We start from the raw sequence: 20873 nt of genomic DNA, 5'->3' as shown, positions 1-20873 counted from the left end.
ACTCGGCCAAAGACTCGACCAATACGCACAAAACAAAAATCGGCAAATGCGTGAAATACTCACCGATTTTCCATCAGCCCAGCTGATCGGTAGGACAAAACTACTGTTGAATTTTCCTACCCTCCTGGATTTCGCGCATGCGCAGTAGGCTTGGTAGGACACCATCTACAGGTTTGGAATGCTTATGAATGTGATTGAAAACGCGGATGTTCAGTTATGTGTGGAAGGGATTTTTTTCGAAGACGAGGTGGTGTGGATAAAACATTTTTATAAACGGAGGGGGGGGAAATGTTCGGTTTTAAAAATACCCGGCTACGTGTGTACATGGCCTAAGTCTTGGGGGGGGTTAATTAAATTTCATGCTAGGAGCAAAAAAACCAAGCCTTCATGTGAGATATTACCTCGCAGACAACATCTGTCCACATTGATATCCATCTGATCTGACGCTGTAATCATTACATTGTCTAATGTGTGGCAGTTGCAGCTTGCATATGATAGATTTGTCAGAATGAGTGAAGTGTGCGGTCTGTAGGTTCAGGCATGTTCCAACTCTACTCTTGCTACTGTGATCTGTTCAAGGGGAAGCACAGCTCATAGCCTGTGATGTTTATCTCCTTGCAGGCAAAACAGATGACGCCAAAGTGTCAGAGAAAAGTCGTTTCTCACCACAGATACCTCCATATGAAAACAAGAAGCTGCCCTCAAGCTCTGGCTCCCACACACCAACCAATACATTTGGCTTCAAGAAAACTTCCACCACAGCAACAATAACTGCCAGCGGTGCAGTACTAACAAGTGGCTCTGCCACTCTGGGGAAGATGCCCAAATCCATCGGCTTTGGTTCATCTCGTCTAGTGGGCAAGCAAACTAGTGTCGATGATGGGTACCTTCTGCCAAGCGTCCGAACCAACCTCCAGTACCGGAGTCTCCCTCGGCCTAGTCGTTCCAACAGCAACATGGGCACTACCCGTAGTACCGGTCGCTCCATTGATGCTAGCCCTATCAGCAAAGGCACAGCCACTCTACCCAACCCAAAGAGCCGCAGCCTGACCAGATCCAGTGCCAACCAGACAGACCGGGAGAAGGGAGTGTTCTCAGACACAGACAGCCTAGCTTTGGGACCACTAAATAAATCCAGTGGGGGTGCTCAATGCCAGACTGGTAGACAAACAGGAGGGAAGAGCTCAGATACGTCCTCACCTACCTTGCGCAGGTAAGATTTTTCGTTCAAAATATGTTTCCATATTCAACTAGCAACTCCAAAACCGTAAAATGGCAATGGGTTATCACTAGTTTAATTGGCACGAATCATGTTGCTCATCTGCAGTTACAGAATCAGCACTAATTATTGGCGCTTAACTGGCACTAAGTTACATTTGCATGTCACACTCCAGTCCTGAAGACAAAGGCCTTTCTCTTGATTCAAAAGCTATCACTTGATGAGCTTATAAAGTGTAAACATAATAAATTGTGCACTGTTCGGGCCTCTTGATTCTTAGAAAAACATGTTCTTCATGGTTCCATTGGATAGTCAGGGTTCCCGGCTTCCTAAACAGATTTTATTTGGAACACTTTCTGAAAGGAAAACCCTCTGTTGTAGGGTTCTGTGACAAACTGAGCAACAAACCGAAGAAGCTCTTAGGGTCCTAGATTTAACCTTTAGTAATTTGACATCATCTTTAATAAGTTGCTTTGGTCCAAAGACTTGCAAAGCATCCTGAGATCACTCAGTGCGTTTACATGCACATCCAAATCGAGCTACTGTCAGTAATCGAGCTAAGGGTCCCAGCAGGGTGCCAGAGAAATCCAATCCTACATGCACACAAGGAAATCGAGCTATTGTGTGAGGTACATTGTGCACCCGAGCCACAGGTGGCGCTACACGCCCCATCGTGTTGGTACACTTCCGGTTGTCGTCATGAAGAAGAGCTATTCAAGAGTATAAACCAAGTTATCAGTTCCGTGTTCACAAGAAGAACGACGACGAGGACAGCGACATCGAGAGATGTTGTTCCTCCTGATCTCTTCTGCTGCTCGCTACTACTACTGTTGTCATGCCGACCGAGGCTGTTGTGTTTCCCGCTTGTGGTCTCGTCACTCGTCACTTCCGGAAGGGGCAGTGCTGAAGTAAGTAGCTCGATAGAGTTTACATGCACTAAGTAGCTCGGCTACAATCGCATAATCTAGGTCGCGTAGCTCGATTACGAGAAATCCAGTTCGATTCGATTTCAGCCGAGCTAAGGTGTTTCCATGGCATTTAGAACTTCGATTTCAGTCGAGCTACGGCAGAAATTCGATTTTCTCTATGTGCATGTAAACGCACTGACTGTCTGGCACTTAAAAGTCACCAGTACTTTACCCTACTATCAGTTTGAATGTTCCAACATACATAAAAAAGATGAGAACCCTAGTGTATTGTCCTCTTTGGTGCAGTTCTTTAGACAGGTCAAACAGCCATCAACCTCGGATATAGACCAAAATCTGAGCAAGGTGGTCTCGATCCACTCCCAGTCAAGCTCTAGGATGGTAGCTGTAACCTGCTAAACTGGGCTGTGAGGCGCAAACTGAACCAAACATGAGCGACATGCGTCCTGGAGGTTTGGACCGGTTAGCAAAAAGAGAAAATAAACGGTGGTGCATAAATTGTTTCAAACTAGAATTATCTAGCAATTTATTGAGCACTGGGTCCATGTTCTCCGTGCTTAGGTGATTTTTATTTTTTTATCATTTCTACATGCATCTGGGAAAGGTTTGTTTACCCTTTTCCATTTATATCTGACCGATGAACGGAGGGGTTTTATATGTGCATGTTCAGCTCTCCATGCCCCTCAGCATGTGTTCTATTTTTTTTAATTGTTAAAGGTCCCATGGCATGAAATTTTCACTTTGAGGTTTTTTAACGTTAAAATGAGTTCCTCTGACCTTCTTAAGTCACCCCAGTGGCTAGAAATTTCATAATGTGTAAACCAAACTATGCCCAACATTTGAGAATGGCGCGTCAAAACGGCGCGTTGATAAGCTCTTCCCTTTACTACGTCAGCAAGGGAGATGATCCCCACGCCCCCCCTCTGGATTCCCACCCACTGTATGGATTGCCCTGCCCAGTTGTAGTGAGGAGACCATAGAGGACACAACAACATGGCATCACCTAAGCGAGCGAAACATGGAAATTGCGCTGTACATGGATGTGACAACACAGAAGAGTCTGTTTTTACTGCCGACGGGAGAGCCCCTGAAGACGCAGTGGCTTAATTTTATTTACTTCAATAATACGCCATCGAGTCTACCTAAGACGATGTATGTTTGTCGGAAGCATTTTCCTGAGGAATGTTTCCACAACTTGGGACAGTACAGGGCAGGTTTTGCACATCAACTGTCACTGAAGCCTGGGTCCGTACCAAGCATCCCTGCCGCATCAGCAACAAACACCAAACAAGTAAGTGTATAACTGGTCGTTTTGCCGTGTTTTAAAATCGGTGCGTTAGCCTAGCAATGGCTACATTAGCTGTGCAGCTAACCGCTTCCTGCAGTTAGCCAGGTAATCTGCGCTACAAAACTAAAGAGCATGCAGCATGCTCCGTTAAACTGAGTTTAGTCTGGAAATTGACTGTAACTTATGAGCTTATGTTTGACTATTGCTCCGCAATGCATGTCTTCTGTTGGATAAGCGATATGTTGCTGTAGTTGCTGCTTCTATCCTCTTTGGTTATGGAGTGCGTGTTCAAGCCTAGGGTATTATACGTTCGTAAACTACCACTCCGAACACTCTCACTCTCTGTTCTCTGTGTCACGTTGAGTTTACGAAAGGAGTCCGAGGGAGAACGGGGTTTTGTCTTAGCAGCGTGGCTACAGTCGCTGATAGCAGCGAGTATGTGTGTGCGCAGCTTGGTCAAGCCCCTCCCCCTCCCCCCATGGCCCGCCCCCACCCTCTACCCTTCCCCGCCTCCTGCTTCTCATTAGCAAAACGACGCACTGGGAAAAGCGCTGAAATGGGGCTTTCTCCCAGGAGGCTATATTTACGTGCCGAGGGTTCATTTCGAGAAAGGCTGCGGATATAACATCCGGAAGCCTCCACGAGCCCGTTTAAAGCATCAACAAACCACCATGCCATGGGACCTTTAAATTATGTGCGGTGAAACAACAAACTAAAACAAATAACAAACAAATCAAAAGTACCAAATTGCGATCTGATTTGGATTCCAGACTAATGCGTATGAAAGCACCTTTAGAGAACTTTCAAAACCCTTTGACTTTTTTGATTTTTTTTTTTTTGTCTGCTTATGTCGGAGCATGTTTAGTCAGCAGTGGAAGGAGCCATGATAGAGGCTGAGTCTGGTGTTGGCTTAAGCTTTGACTGATTATTTTATGTACCAGCGGTGAACCAGATCTAAGATAGGCTGATGTTATCAATCGGGCAACTCATGAGGTAATGAGAAAAAAGTGGTCGCTTTTTAACTTATCTGACCATGTTGTCTTTCTTATCTTATGCTTTCCTTTGAAAGGAAATGGCCTTGTGTACGGTCGTGTGCAGCCTACATACTGTATAAAGATCCAAAGAGATCTCTGGATAGTGTGTGTTGTTCCCTATAATACTTGTCCTATACCTTTAACAGTTATACCTTTACCAGTTTAAGTTCTGGTGATGCTTAATTTGAACACTTAGTGGTTCAGTTTCAATTAGGACAGCCACGTAGCTGTCAAATTTCAATATCCTCTCTTTCTTCCTTATCTACTCCTTGATCACAAGACTCTTTGGGAGTAAACCAGGCACCAAGCCGACCTCCATCACCACCTCTGACAACAGGAAGAACTCCACGATAATCTCCAACCCACACACGACTTCCATCCAGACCAACACTCTTGAGGCACCACCAGTCAGTAGCGGAAGCACACATGGTCCCCGACATGGGGAAAATCTACCGATTATGCTCAACTCAACAAGCAATGGCATGAAGGTGTCTCTGGGCAAAGAGGATCCGGTTTCCACATGCCCTGACCGTACTGGTACCATGCGGAGTGGCCAATCGGACAGGTGAGACTTAGGATCCATAGATTTGAAATATGTGTCGAAGGTCCTTGCATACCAATCAAAAAATCAGCCCAGCTAGACAAGCCCAGCACGGTGTACGATGTAGAGATGTAACACAGTGGCACTGTCTGTTTACTCCATGTTTTTGCACTGGATATCTCTGACATGTTCTTTGACAGTTCTTCAACCTCAGGTCCATCATTCAAGTTCATGCTTGGTCTCAGCGAGAGATTTGCTTAGTAGCACCGATAAACGATTGTATATTTTTGCATACAAGTCATCAAGTCTCCATCCTGCTTTCTGTTCACATCAAAGTCGATCCCAAAAAGAGTCGATTCACTAAAACTTTGGAAGTCAATTCCAGACCAAAAATGATTCGCCTCATGTACACACACAGCAAGGAAAATGAATTTAGCAACGGAGAGTTTCAGTGAGTGAAATGGGCAACGGATATTTATCTCATCTCATTATCTCTAGCCGCTTTATCCTGTTCTACAGGGTTGCAGGCAAGCTGGAGCCTATCCCAGCTGACTACGGGCGAAAGGCGGGGTACACCCTGGACAAGTCGCCAGGTCATCACAGGGCTGACACATAGACACAGACAACCATTCACACTCACATTCACACCTACGGTCAATTTAGAGTCACCAGTTAACCTAACCTGCATGTCTTTGGACTGTGGGGGAAACCGGAGCACCCGGAGGAAACCCACACGGACACGGGGAGAACATGCAAACTCCACACAGAAAGGCCCTCGCCGGCCACAGGGCTCGAACCCGGACCTTCTTGCTGTGAGGCGACAGCGCTAACCACTACACCACCGTGCCACCATCTTTTGTATTTAAGATATATATTTTTTAAATACAACTAATCAACATCCCTACCCAATACATGAACAAACGAGTCGGCGAATTTAAACCACCATGACCCTGACCAGGCAGTTACTAAGGAAGAATGAATGAAAGCTGTAAATGCATGGCATGTTAATGAATGTGGTTATATCTGATTTACGTCCTTGAAAGTTTGAAAAAAAAAACTGCTACAGCGACTTTTGTTTCATCCTGCAGGGTCCCTGTCCCACCTAGCCTCAAGCAGATACCTTGTGAACCTTTCTGGCAAAAAAAAAAAAAACAATAGTGTGCCTTGTATCCATATCTATATTTATATCTGTTTCGAGCAAACGATCAGGTTTTGACCATAGTTTTGATCATTATCGGCTGGAGATTTCGTGTTGGTGGTCCGTTTCTCAACCCAGCAGTGACATTGAGGTGTTTAAAATCTGAACCGCTCATCCCAGCACCACACACACACTTCCATTTCAGTCTCACTGCTGTGCTGAGAACACACCACCACCCACATAATGTCTGTTTAGCGGTGGTCCTATGGGGGTTCGTTTCCACTGATGGACAGGGTGCAGCTATATGTAGTGGTACCTGAAAGACAGGAATGCTTATACCCTCATGGTTATTTGCACTCTACACTTTAAATTTGTGTTCCTTATAAGACATGTAATGGACCCCTATGATATATTATCTCTCTCATTTTTCATGTAAACCTCTTTAGTCTGTCTTTGTTTGGTCTTGGCTGTCCATGCGGTGTCGTGGAACATGATGCCGCATATTCCGCACTAATGATCCTTTCAGGTGTTGGTGAAATGAAAGAACACGTTATATCAGCTTATGATCTTTCATCCTCTTTTCCTGATTTTTTTTTTAATCTTCCTCCATCTGTTTTTTTCTTTATTTAACGTTCTTTTCTTCCTTGTTGTGTCTACCCTTACCCCTTCACCCGATAGCCCGTTCTCTTCTCCTGCTGTTAGCCCTAAATTCAGCCGTGCCACCTTGTCGCAAAGGCAGGACAGATAAAAGTGTTTGTGTGTGCCTACGCCGGCTTGCCGCTCGAAAGGTCGCTTGTGTTTTATGTGTATTAGGGTGGTCCTGAAATGTATGGGAAAATTTTTTTTTTTACCAAAACATTCCCTACCATTTTTTTACATAGGCTAAAAGAAGGCAACAAGCAAAATTTCAGAAAAATTGGTTAATATTTAGAGGTGCCACACGAGGTTGCAAATCAGGTTAAGCCATTAACATTAGTTGGTGCGTAGACTGTTGCAGAGAAGATCTCAAACCCCAAAAAAGTCACAGTTCTAGAGGGAATATGCCACTTCTATGAAAAAGAAGAGGCAGGAAGAGTTTATAGACTGATAGAAGGTTAACTTTCATGCACTAAGGGGTTCTTAAACAATGAGCGCTGATCGTAATATGCTGATGAAGTTGTGAATGTTTTTCTTTCTATGTTTTCCAGATGGCTAGCAACAGTAATACAAGTAGTACCGGTGGTGCAAAGCACAAAACCAGAAAGGACAATTATGTTTGGTTAATTGGTCCAAACTTCCAAGGAACTGTCTGGGAGAAAGCTTCCTTCTGACCTTCTCCTTAGGCCAAGTTTACATTAGACCGTATCTGTCTCGTTTTCTTCGCGGATGCACTGTCCGTTTACATTAAAACGCCGGGAAACGGGAATCCGCCAGGGTCCACGTATTCAATCCAGATCGTGTCTGGTCCGGTGCTGTGTAAACATTGAGAATACGCGGATACGCTGTGCTGAGCTCTAGCTGGCGTCGTCATTGGACAACGTCACTGTGACATCCACCTTCCTGATTCGCTGGCGTTGGTCATGTGACACGACTGCTGAAAAACGGCGCGGACTTCCGCCTTGTATCACCTTTCATTAAAGAGTATAAAAGTATGAAAATACTGCAAATACTGCCCATTGTGTAGTTATGATTGTCTTTAGGCTTGCCATCCTTCCACTTGCAAGTGGTAAGTGACGCGCATGCCCGATATGCGCTGGGATCACACACACAGCGGCTCAGTCCCGAATCACTGCTCGTGCACTTCACTCGCGCGCTCTGTGAGCTGCGCAGGGCCGGAGTGCGCACCCTCCAGAGGGCACTCGCTGTTCAGGGCGGAGTGATTTGGAGCGCAGGATGCCTGCGGAGCCGAGCGTATCCGTGTATTGGCGTTGCTGTGTGCACGCGAATCGTGTATTGGCGTTGCTGTGTGCACGCTAATCGTTTTAAAAACGTTAATCTGATGATCCGCTGATACGGTCTAATGTAAACCCCACCTTAGTGTGTTCTTTTATCTCCACAAGATACCATAATGCCGAAGGGTTTAGAAAATCACAGACAAGTAATAGCTATTGTTACTTTGAACACAGGAAGTTATATTACTGTATTGTTTGTATTAATATGAAGCAGTTAATAAGCCACATTATTTTATATTGTGTCTTGAGTGAAAACTTTAATGGCTTTGTGGCACCTCTAAACATTGTTCAATCTCAACCAAATTTCGCACAATAACTTCTTTTAGGCAATGTAAAAAAAAAAGGTAAGGTGGTCGTAACAAAATCCTAAAAAAAATATTTTGGGACCACCCTAATGTGTATCCATAAAATTTGTGTGACCGAAACGTCTGGCTTTCTTGCTTATGAAGCAAACAGAAATGTGTGTTGTAGTGATAACACAGACAGTGCTGCGGATGAGAAAAAAAGCCAGCTCACATGCTCATGCATGCTGTGGAAGTTGTGTAACATTGTGCTTGCTTGATTGTTGCCCTGTCCTGGAGCTACCTTTTGCATTTGTTGTTTTAGACTATTTGAATATATGTGTGTATATATATACGTGTGTGTGTGTGTGTGTGTGTGTGTGAGAGACTTAACCCATCCAATCAATGTGTTATTTCATTAGGTATGCTCACCTGCCACAAGGGCGGGGCACAGAAGACGCACGTGATTGGTTGAACTGTCATCCCAGTGTTGGAATTCAGGACTCACCAAGCTCCTCCTCCTTTTCACCTGCCTCGACCCTCAGCTCACCTTCCGCAGCACGCTTCAACTTCACCACTATTGGTACACATACACACATGCTTACCCTGTTTACACCCACAAACACACAAATTTAGTACTAATACTCATCTCATCTCATTATCTCACATGCCCTGACCGTACTGGTACCATGCGGAGTGGCCAATCGGACAGGTGAGACTTAGGATCCATAGATTTGAAATATGTGTCGAAGGTACTTGCATACCAATCAAAAAATCAGCCCAGCTAGACAAGCCCAGCACGGTGTACGATGTAGAGATGTAATACAGTGGCACTGTCTGTTTACTCCATGTTTTTGCACTGGATATCTCTGACATGTTCTTTGACAGTTCTTCAACCTCAGGTCCATCATTCAAGTTCATGCTTGGTCTCAGCGAGAGATTTGCTTAGTAGCACCGATAAACGATTGTATATTTTTGCATACAAGTCATCAAGTCTCCATCCTGCTTTCTGTTCACATCAAAGTCGATCCCAAAAAGAGTCGATTCACTAAAACTTTGGAAGTCAATTCCAGACCAAAAATGGTTCGCCTCATGTACACACACAGCAAGGAAAATGAATTTAGCAACGGAGAGTTTCAGTGAGTGAAATGGGCAACGGATATTTATCTCATCTCATTATCTCTAGCCGCTTTATCCTGTTCTACAGGGTCGCAGGCAAGCTGGAGCCTATCCCAGCTGACTACGGGCGAAAGGCAGGGTACACCCTGGACAAGTCGCCAGGTCATCACAGGGCTGACACATAGACACAGACAACCATTCACACTCACATTCACACCTACGGTCAATTTAGAGTCACCAGTTAACCTAACCTGCATGTAGGGCTGTCAAATGATTAAAAAATTTAATTGCAATTAATCTCAGAATTTCATATAGTTACTCGCGATTAATCACATTTTTTTAAATCTATGTAAATGAATAAGGCTTTTAAAGTGAAATGTTACAATTAAAATGGTGAACACATTTTATGCTAAAAGTACTTGTTAAAAACTGCTGGGACGAGAGAAAATGGTAAGGGAGTTTATTCACTCACATACTAGGCAGTACTGAACATACAAAACACAAAATTGGATTTTGTGATGGATTAGGGAGCTGTAGTCTCAAATAGAAAACATGTAGTCACATACTACTGTGTCTCAGTTCAGACATGTGTGACAAACGGAAATAAAAACGAAATAAAACTTCAATTGTGCTGGAGTTGTATTCAGTCACAGCCTGTAGGACTTCACAGTGCTGTGCAAACAAAAATAAATTGCAGTTGGACTTCAAGAAAGACATTCAGTGTCCTATCAGAGTGCTACAGCGTACTGAAATCTCACTTTACAAAAGTCTTTTAGAACTGCAAAGTGCATACCAAAACCAACTCAATCACACTCTTCTTTTGAAATGAAACTTCCCGTTTAACAGACCTTTCTCCATCTCTCACACTTACTCTTATTGAAGCAGCGCGCGGCAAGCCTCAACATGAACTACGGGTGACTCGCAGGGCCAAATTAGAATTTGCGTTAACAGCACTATTTTTTTTAATCGCGATAAATTGAGATCGTGTTAATGCGTTATTATTGCGTTAACTTTGACAGCCCTACCTGCATGTCTTTGGACTGTGGGGGAAACCGGAGCACCCGGAGGAAACCCATGCGGACACGGGGAGAACATGCAAACTCCACACAGAAAGGCCCTCGCCGGCCACGGGGCTCGAACCCGGACCTTCTTGCTGTGAGGCGACAGCGCTAACCACTACACCACCGTGCCGCCTAGTACTAATACTGATATTACTAATTATTTAAAGATTTGGGCGGCACGGTGGTGTAGTGGTTAGTGCTGTCGCCTCACAGCAAGAAGGTCCGGGTTCGAGCCCCGTGGCCGGCGAGGGCCTTTCTGTGCGGAGTTTGCATGTTCTCCCCGTGTCCGCGTGGGTTTCCTCTGGGTGCTCCGGTTTCCCCCACAGTCCAAAGACATGCAGGTTAGGTTAACTGGTGACTCTAAATTGACCGTAGGTGTGAATGTGAGTGTGAATGGTTGTCTGTGTCTATGTGTCAGCCCTGTGATGACCTGGCGACTTGTCCAGGGTGTACCCCGCCTTTCGCCCGTAGTCAGCTGGGGTAGGCTCCAGCTTGCCTGCGACCCTGTAGAAGATAAAGCGGCTAGAGATAATGGATGGATTTAAAGATTTGTTTTATATACCGTACCACCAAACCTTTTCCAGATTAAAACATAATATAAGTAGAGAAAGGGATTAAAGAAGCGGTTTCTTATTTCTGTTCTCTATTGCCTGCTAGGTGAACTAAAATTTCAGCAATAAAAATATTTAACAAGCCTTTCTTTACCTCCAGCTGATCTTACTCTCTCTGTTGCGACTACCGTATGTATGGCTCATGAGTTGCCTGTGCAGGGTTGAGTGCTTGTTCTGGATGGATACCGAGTTCATTTTAGGGGCAAAACATTTAAATGAAAGCCTGAAACAAAAAGCAAAACAAAATCAATTGCAAGAATACTTTTAGTTTTTTTTTTTTTTTTGACCAGATGTCTATTTGATAAAGAAGACGAAGAAGCCTTTATTTGTCACATGTACACTCAAGCACAGTGAAATTCCTCCTCTGCATTTAACCCATCTAAAGCAGTGAACACACACATGAGCAATGAGCGCACACACACACACACCCAGAGCAGTGGGCAGCTATACTACAGCGCCCGGGGAGCAATTAGAGGTTAGGTGCTTTGCTCAAGGGCACTTCAGTCATGATACAGTCAACTCCCTTTACATTTTACCTGCCGGTCCCAGGAATCGAACCAGCAGCCCTTTGGGCCCCAAGGCTGCTTCTGTAACCTAAACTGAAGGAGCTAGCAGGAACTATAGTACTGTGCGAACATTAGAGACCACCCTTTTGTTACCTCTGCCAACTTTGTTTGAGGAGGTTGTTTTGGCCTCCGTTTGGTTGGTTGGTTGGTTGGTTGTCTGTTCCCAACGTAACTCAAAAAGTTGTGAATGGATTTTGATGAAATTTTGAAGAAAGTTGAGCCATGGGCCAAGGAACAATAGACCTCTTCGACTCCATTGGAGTGCTGTCGTCACGGTTTGAAACGGGTAAACAGACGCCAACACACCTCGTGTTTGTATGGATTATCTGTATTCATGAACTACAAAGTCAAGTCAAGTTTATTTTTATAGCTCTTTTAACAACAGACATTGTCGCAAAGCAGCTTTACAGAAATTTAAGACCTTAAACACGATCTAATTTTATCCCTGATCTATCCCCAATAAGCCAGCCTGTGGCAACGGTGGCAAGGAAAAACTCCCTCAGACAACATGAGGAAGAAACCTCGAGAGGAACCAGACTCAAAAGGGAACCCATCCTCATTTGGGCGATCTCAAAGTCTGAGATATAGCTGAAAACAGTACATTATTGCGCAGCTTATGGCTGCAGTAACAATTCAACTGATAATAGTCTATCATTTCATTCTTTTTCAAGCAATAAAAGACTTCAGGAGGTAAGAAATTATTAAATTTACAAACAAATTCGCATTGTTTGGTAGTTGTGTGCGCTGTAGCGTTGACACCATCTTGCTGAGCCAGTGAAATTTGTATTTCTTTTAGATTTGGATTACAAGAATTAAAAGCGATAAAAGCAAAGATTTCAAGCTATCTAATTCGACTAAAGTGTGTTCGGCACAGTTTAGCGAGGAGGATTTTATTATTACCAGACCACCATTTTGGATTTGTGTTTACCCATTTCAGATCACATGATCCTGAGTCCAAGGAGGTCTATTGATTAGATTTTGATGCAAATCTGAATATGTGGATCCAGGATATTCTTCCGTGTGGCTTGGTGAAGGTATGCACTCTACTGAGTGCCCTTCTAGTTTTTAATCAAATGATCATTGTTAATTATTTGGTAGTTAACAAAAATAATGGGGAAAATCTACAATACATGAATTCTGTTTACAGTCAAACAGACATGCACTTTGTACTTATTTATGCAAATCAGTATTAACGTTCAACAAGTACACATACAATATTTCCAGATTCCAGGTGCAATTTTGGGGCAGCACGGTGGTGTAGTGGTTAGCGCTGTCGCCTCACAGCAAGAAGGTCTAGGTTCGAGCCCCGTGGCCGGCGAGGGCCTTTCTGTGTGGAGTTTGCATGTTCTCCCCGTGTCCGTGTGGGTTTCCTCCGGGTGCTCCGGTTTCCCCCACAGTCCAAAGACATGCAGGTTAGGTTAACTGGTGACTCTAAATTGACCGTAGGTGTGAATGTGAGTGTGAATGGTTGTCTGTGTCTATGTGTCAGCCCTGTGATGACCTGGCGACTTGTCCAGGGTGTACCCCGCCTTTCGCCCGTAGTCAGCTGGGATAGGCTCCAGCTTGCCTGCGACCCTGTAGAACAGGATAAAGCGGCTAGAGATAATGAGATGAGAGATGAGGTGCAATTTTGATTGTTGAAGACCTTTGTGTGAATTATGAACAATAACAATAATGAATCATAATGATGGGGAAAAAAGTAAACAGAAAAATCTATTAATATTGATCTGTACAGTATGTGCATATCTTATCCTAACACCGAGAGTTAATTGTTGTCATCGCTGAACACCTGGTATTGACCTCATACAGTTCTCACCACTGCTTTCAGTCAATAAGCACACACTTTTCTGGTCAGTATTAATGAAGATACTGTATGATGAAATCTTGCTTCAGAAAAAGTACTCTTAATTTTTGGTAAGGTTATTGGTATTGGACCTTTTGAAGCTTAATTTTTATCAGAAGTTTCCACTCAAGACATACAAGAATGTTTTATAGTGAAAAGAAGCAAAAATATAGACTGTACAGTCGTCAACAGATTGGACTGAGAACCTGCTGAAGTGAACTCTGACCTCTTTGATCATCCTGCTCTTTCAGTCAATCCCACCATGGCTACGCAGATAAACCTGGCAACCCCAAGGCCCTCCGGCAACTCTGCCAATCAGGACGGGCCACATGAGCAGCACGGCGACTCTCGTCTACGCAATGCCACGCTCACTCTGGTGGAGAAAAACCGCACCATGAGCAACTCTGGATCTTTCCGTGAGGCACTGGAGGAAGGTCAGACCTCTGCCTTTAATCTACAATCTAAGGTCACTTCTTTATCCATAGTCAAAAAGAAATGTGACGATACACATTCATGATACATTCATGAATGTATGTACGTATGTATTAGTATACAAAAAAGAGCACAATCTAGCAAGTGTCACTGTGCAGTTATTGAGTATATTGATTATAATAATAATAATAATTATTATTATTATTATTATTATTATTATTATTATTATTATTAATCAAAGTATTGAAATTTTATATAATTAAATAATACATATTCTTATATAGAATATAAGTACAGTGGGGCAAAAAAAGTATTTAGTCAGCCACCAATTGTGCAAGTTCTCCCACTTAAAAAGATGAGAGAGGCCTGTAATTTTCATCATAGGTACACTTCAACTATGAGAGACAGAATGGGGGGAAAGAATCCAGGAAATCACATTGTAGGATTTTTAATGAATTAATTGATAAATTCCTCGGTAAAATAAGTATTTGGTCACCTACAAACAAGCAAGATTTCTGGCTCTCACAGACCTGTAACTTCTTCTTTAAGAGGCTCCTCTGTCCTCCACTCGTTACCTGTATTAATGGCACCTGTTTGAACTCGTTATCAGTATAAAAGACACCTGTCCACAACCTCAAACAGTCACACTCCAAACTCCACCATGGCCAAGACCAAAGAGCTGTCAAAGAACACCAGAAACAAAATTGTAGACCTGCACCAGGCTGGGAAGACTGAATCTGCAATAGGTAAGCAGCTTGGTGTGAAGAAATCAACTGTGGGAGCAATTATTAGAAAATGGAAGACATACAAGACCACTGATAATCTCCCTCAATCTGGGGCTCCACACAAGATCTCACCCCGTGGGGTCAAAATGAGCACAAGAACGGTGAGCAAAAATCCCAGAACCACACGGGGGGACCTAGTGAATGACCTGCAGAGAGCTGGGACCAAAGTAACAAAGGCTACCATCAGTAACACACTACGCCGCCAGGGACTCAAATCCTGCAGTGCCAGACGTGTCCCCCTGCTTAAGCCAGTACATGTCCAGGCCCGTCTGAAGTTTGCTAGAGAGCATTTGGATGATCCAGAAGAGGATTGGGAGAATGTCATATGGTCAGATGAAACCAAAATAGAACATTTTGGTAAAAACTCAACTTGTCGTGTTTGGAGGAGAAAGAATGCTGAGTTGCATCCAAAGAACACCATACCTACTGTGAAGCATGGGGGTGGAAACATCATGCTTTGGGGCTGTTTTTCTGCAAAGGGACCAGGACAACTGATCCGTGTAAAGGAAAGAATGAATGGGGCCATGTATCGTGAGATTTTGAGTGAAAACCTCCTTCCATCAGCAAGGGCACTGAAGATGAAATGTGGCTGGGTCTTTCAGCATGACAATGATCCCAAACACACCGCCCGGGCAACGAAGGAGTGGCTTCGTAAGAAGCATTTCAAGGTCCTGGAGTGGCCTAGCCAGTCTCCAGATCTCAACCCCATAGAAAATCTTTGGAGGGAGTTGAAAGTCCGTGTTGCCCAGCGACAGCCCCAAAACATCACTGCTCTAGGGGAGATCTGCATGGAGGAATGGGCCAAAATACCAGCAACAGTGTATGAAAACCTTGTGAAGACTTACAGAAAACATTTGACCTCTGTCATTGCCAACAAAGGGTATATAACAAAGTATTGAGATGAACTTTTGTTATTGACCAAATACTTATTTTCCACCATAATTTGCAAATAAATTCTTTAAAAATTAGACAATGTGATTTTCTGAATTTTTTTTCTCATTTTGTCTCTCATAGTTGAGGTATACCTATGATGAAAATTACAGGCCTCTCTCATCTTTTTAAGTGGGAGAACTGGCACAGTTGGTGACTGACTAAATGCTTTTTTGCCCCACTGTATTGGGTAATATAAATGCAAACCCTCAAGGAATTTTCCAGCTGTTTTGACCTAATTTTCCCACATCTGCAGGATATCTGCGAGTTAGAATGTTACTTATAATAGGATAAAAGTAATTTAACTAATAATAAGTCTAATGGTAGTTGTTGATTTCGATCAATACACGTTTTTTATAATACGTCTCCACAAATTTACCTTTAGCTTGCTATTTGTAAATGAAGCTTTAAATGTGTAAAATTCATTCTTCAAATGGAATAATCTAAGCTTATAACCTGCCAACATACACTACCGTTCAAAAGTTTGGGGTCACCCAGACAATTTTGTGTTTTCCATGAAAAGTCACACTTTTATTTACCACCATACATTGTAAAATGAATAGAAAATATAGTCAATTTTTTCTGGCCATTTTGAGCATTTAATCGACCCCACAAATGTGATGCTCCAGAAACTCAATCTGCTCAAAGGAAGGTCAGTTTTATAGCTTCTCTAAAGAGCTCAACTGTTTTCAGCTGTGCTAACATGATTGTACAAGGGTTTTCTAATCCTCCATTAGCCTTCTGAGGCAATGAGCAAACACATTGTACCATTAGAACACTGGAGTGAGAGTTGCTGGAAATGGGCCTCTATACACCTATGGAGATATTGCACCAAAAACCAGACATTTGCAGCTAGAATAGTCATTTACCACATTAGCAATGTATAGAGTGGATTTCTGATTAGTTTAAAGTGATCTTCATTGAAAAGAACAGTGCTTTTCTTTCAAAAATAAGGACATTTCAAAGTGACCCCAAACTTTTGAACGGTAGTATACAGTAGTTATGAAAAGTATGAATAGTGGCGTGCAATCTCTGTGAAAAGTTCAAAAGAAAAATTAATAACTAGTGTTAAATGGAGCAAATATTTGGACATGAATGAATGGCTGAACAAGGTGACCTGTGCTCCAAAACTCAGGTTATTGTTATTTGTATTTGCGTTAATGTTTGCTAAAAGTGCACTAGCGTCTGCCAGTATAAACTTGGCTATGATGAAATGGAGACCATGATTTTTGACAAATCAAATCAAACTGATGAGATAACTGTATTTCAAGTGAAAATGATGAATTCCTAAAGATAACGAACGATGCTGGCTTATTTTTATTGGCTTATCATATAGCTGACAAAAAACTGAATGTTTAATATTGTATTAGATTAGATTCACTTTATTCATCCCACATCGGGGAAATTCACGTGTTACAGTAGCAAGAAAATATCAAACAGATAACAAATAAAACTGAAATAAAAATTAGACAAACGATGGATTAAATACAGAGGGCTATTTGCATTATCTACCGTGAAAAAGTATAGAAAAATTGCCTTATTGAGAGGCTTGGAAAAATTGCACATTACAGGTAGACTCTGTGTATATATATATATATATATATATATATATATATATATATATATATATATATATATATACACACACACGTATATTTCATCTCATTATCTCTAGCCGCTTTATCTGGATAAGCTGGAGCCTATCCCAGCTGACTACGGGCGAAAGGCGGGGTACACCCTGGACAAGTCGCCAGGTCATCACAGGGCTGACACATAGACACAGACAACCATTCACACTCACATTCACACCTACGGTCAATTTAGAGTCCCCAATTAACCTAACCTGCATGTCTTTGGACTGTGGGGGAAACCGGAGCACCCGGAGGAAACCCACGCAGACACGGGGAGAACATGCAAACTCCGCACAGAAAGGCCCTCGCCGGCCCCGGGGCTCGAACCCGGACCTTCTTGCTGTGAGGCGACAGCGCTAACCACTACACCACCATGCCGCCCCACACATGTATATACTGTATAAATTAAATGTATTTTTTAAGCATTTTAAGATTTACTAATGCACCCTAAACATTGTATATCATGTTAGCTAGCTAACAACTGAAGATTATGAATATTTAGGAATAACTTTGGAAATCCTCCAAGAAATCCTGTAAAGTTCGCTCATGCTAGCGAGCTATTATTCAAACGAATTTTCTCAGAAATCCTGTCAAGTTAGCTCATGCTAGCGAGCTATTATTCAAACGAATTCTCTCAGAAATCCTGTCAAGTTAGCTTATGCTAGCGAGCTATTATTCAAACGAATTCTCTCAGAAATCCTGTAAAGTTCGCTCATGCTAGCGAGCTATTATTCAAACGAATTCTCTCAGAAATCCTGTCAAGTTAGCTCATGCTAGCAAGCTATTATTCAAACGAATTCTCTCAGAAATCCTGTCAAGTTAGCTCATGCTAGCGAACTATTATTCACAGGGATGGGAATTTTCCGCGGATCCGCGGAATTCCGCGGATTTTATCAACCCAGGGGTCATTTTTGTGAATCGTCTAAATCCGAGGAGAAAATATTTAGGGGGGGTTAGGTATGTGTTGACCCGGTCAACCATCGGGAACAAGGCTCTGTTTACATCGGCAGTTCAGAACGTACACTGTGTTTGATTGGCCGTTGAGAGAGAAATATCGCGATTTGACCAATGGTAAACGAGCATAGATAGGAAAGGCCAAAATGTCACATGTAAGCTTCGTTCTGATTGGTTCTTCGCATTTCGCTTTCTTACTCATTCAACATGGCGCTCCACGAGGCCGGAGATTGAGGATGTAACAGCGAATAAGAGCTTCAAAATGGTGAAAATTATCACAAAAGAAAACGAATTGCTTATTCAGGTGATAGATAAAGACATGAAGAATAAATTCCGTTGGGACTGGTTAGAGAGAACTGTAACTTTGAAGATAAAAATCGGCAAAACCACTGAAGACGTAGTTGAGAAATTGTCCGATTTCATTGGAAAATGTGACGCTCCCGGCAAAGCCCAATGTATCTACTGCAATGACATTATTAATTATGGCTCTCGCGGGTGCATTGCTTTGATTGAACATGCTTCAAAAGGGAAGAAAGGGAGCTGAGAGAACTGTTCAACAGGGAAATTGTGTTTCTGTTGAGACAAGTTCACTGCAAAAGAGGTAACTGCATTCTTTAATAAAGTAACTGAAACAGTTACAGGATTATGTCAAATAGTCTGTCTTTATGTGTTTAATTTATATTCATCATTCCTTTCATTCTAGCATGAAGTTAAAAATTATTTTTAGCTGAGCATTATTGAGACTATTTTTGTTTATTAGTGTCCAAAACTCAAGCTTCTTTGGACTGAAAATATTCAACTGAGCAATCTGAGACCATTTCTAGTGGTCTAAAATGTATAAATATCATTAGCTTCCGGGGGCCTTCGGCCCCCTGGACCCCCGACCAGGCTCCGACCTGGACCTGGCTGGGGGCCAATGGCCCCCAGACCCCCGATTAAATTTTCAGCTGAAAATACAATTTCTCATTCTCATCCCTGTATTCAGACGAATTCTCTCAGAAATCCTGTCAAGTTAGCTCATGCTAGCTACCTGGCAGGATTAGCAGGGAACTCTATGAATGTGTCTTACATACATTCAGAAATTCTGTCAGGTTCACGTAGGGTGACCATTTCCATAACACCAAAAAGGAGGACATTATTTGGATGGGGGGTCTGGGGGCCCTCCCCCAGAAAATTTTGTATTTCTTAGATGCAATTTCCTGCATTCTAATCAATTTTAGGTAGCCTGGGAAATCCCATGCTGCTTTGCACAATCGTTCCGATCTGAAAAGACAGCATGGAAACTATGGTCTAAAGGCTCGCCTGAGTTAGGGAGCCAATCAGAGAGTGGGGAGGGGTGGAAAGACGGTGACGCGTACTACTCGACAAACGGAAGCTTGTAGTTTATTTGGGACTGTTTACGGATCACATTTAACATGGCGGCGAGCGATACGAACCAAACTAACCAAACCAGCTTCTCTCATATTTGTCTTGCACAAACGGCAGTAATCGTTCGGTGCCATTGTTTTCCTATTTTTGTTTTGCCTTCTCTTTCTCTTTCCTTCTCTTCTTCACCTCTTCGTCTTCTTCGTCGCTCTAACTATGTCACCGGGTACAACTGCCATGATTGGCCATGGGCTACGTATACGCCAAATGATAGACATTCGCAACGTCCAATAAACGGCCGTTGACAATCGTAAACCACACCTCCCCTACGAGAAATTCAACAGGCGGATTCCAGACCATATTTCACTTGTGATATGGTCTGGTGTTAACCAGACTAAATTTTAGGGTGAATAATGGCAAATCCCATCTGATTCATAGCCCTCAAATTTTTATGTAAACCACAGTGGCAAGATTGAGAATGGATTATTTTTATGCAAGTCACTCAAGTTTGGTGAAATCAACATCGCAATTTTGTAGGGTTAAATCAAATCAAAAAATCAAATCAAGTTTATTTGTATAGCGCTTTTAACAATAAACATTGTCGCAAAGCAGCTTTACAGAATTTGAACGACTTAAAACATGAGCTAATTTTATCCCTAATCTATCCCCAATGAGCAAGCCTGTGGCGACGGTGGCAAGGAAAAACTCCCTCAGACGACATGAGGAAGAAACCTCGAGAGGAACCAGACTCAAAAGGGAACCCATCCTCATTTGGGCAACAACAGACAGCCTGACTATAATATTAACAGTTTTAACAGGTATAACCCTCAACTGTCCTCATGGGGCCGTTCTTCACAGGAGCGGTGCGATAAAACTCCGACCAGACACAGGGCACCAGGATTGGAATATCCGAGAATCAAAATTGAGAATATCCGACAAAAAATTCAAACTACTAATTTAAGGTTAGACAATGAAAGTGACCTTGTAGTTAACAATATAACTGTATCAGATCATCAGCTAGAATTTTTTACTCCCCTAAAAGAAACTGAATTACTTTCATTAATCTCTACATCAAAAGCCTCAACTTGTGTACTAGATCCCTTACCGACACATCTATTCAAACAGATAATGCCTGGAGTAATTGAACCGCTTCTAAAAATATTAAAGATTCATTAAAGATTGTGATTGTGGGGAAAAAAAGAGTAAGGTCAAAGCATT

General features: G+C 42.6%; 1 protein-coding gene across 1 annotated transcript in view; it reads left to right on the top strand.

Annotated features, from left to right (window-relative positions):
* nav2b (neuron navigator 2b) overlaps positions 1 to 20873 on the top strand; it is a 342800-nt gene that overhangs the window by 233246 nt on the left and 88681 nt on the right. Inside the window, 5 exon segments of the mRNA XM_060926744.1 lie at positions 622 to 1213; positions 4748 to 5032; positions 6825 to 6896; positions 8781 to 8941; positions 13810 to 13992. Coding sequence (XP_060782727.1) covers positions 622 to 1213; positions 4748 to 5032; positions 6825 to 6896; positions 8781 to 8941; positions 13810 to 13992 — 1293 coding nt within the window.

This window comes from Neoarius graeffei, chromosome 8 (genome assembly GCF_027579695.1).
Source record: "Neoarius graeffei isolate fNeoGra1 chromosome 8, fNeoGra1.pri, whole genome shotgun sequence".
Taxonomy (NCBI): domain Eukaryota; kingdom Metazoa; phylum Chordata; class Actinopteri; order Siluriformes; family Ariidae; genus Neoarius; species Neoarius graeffei.
This window is presented reverse-complemented; position numbering and strand designations above follow the sequence as displayed.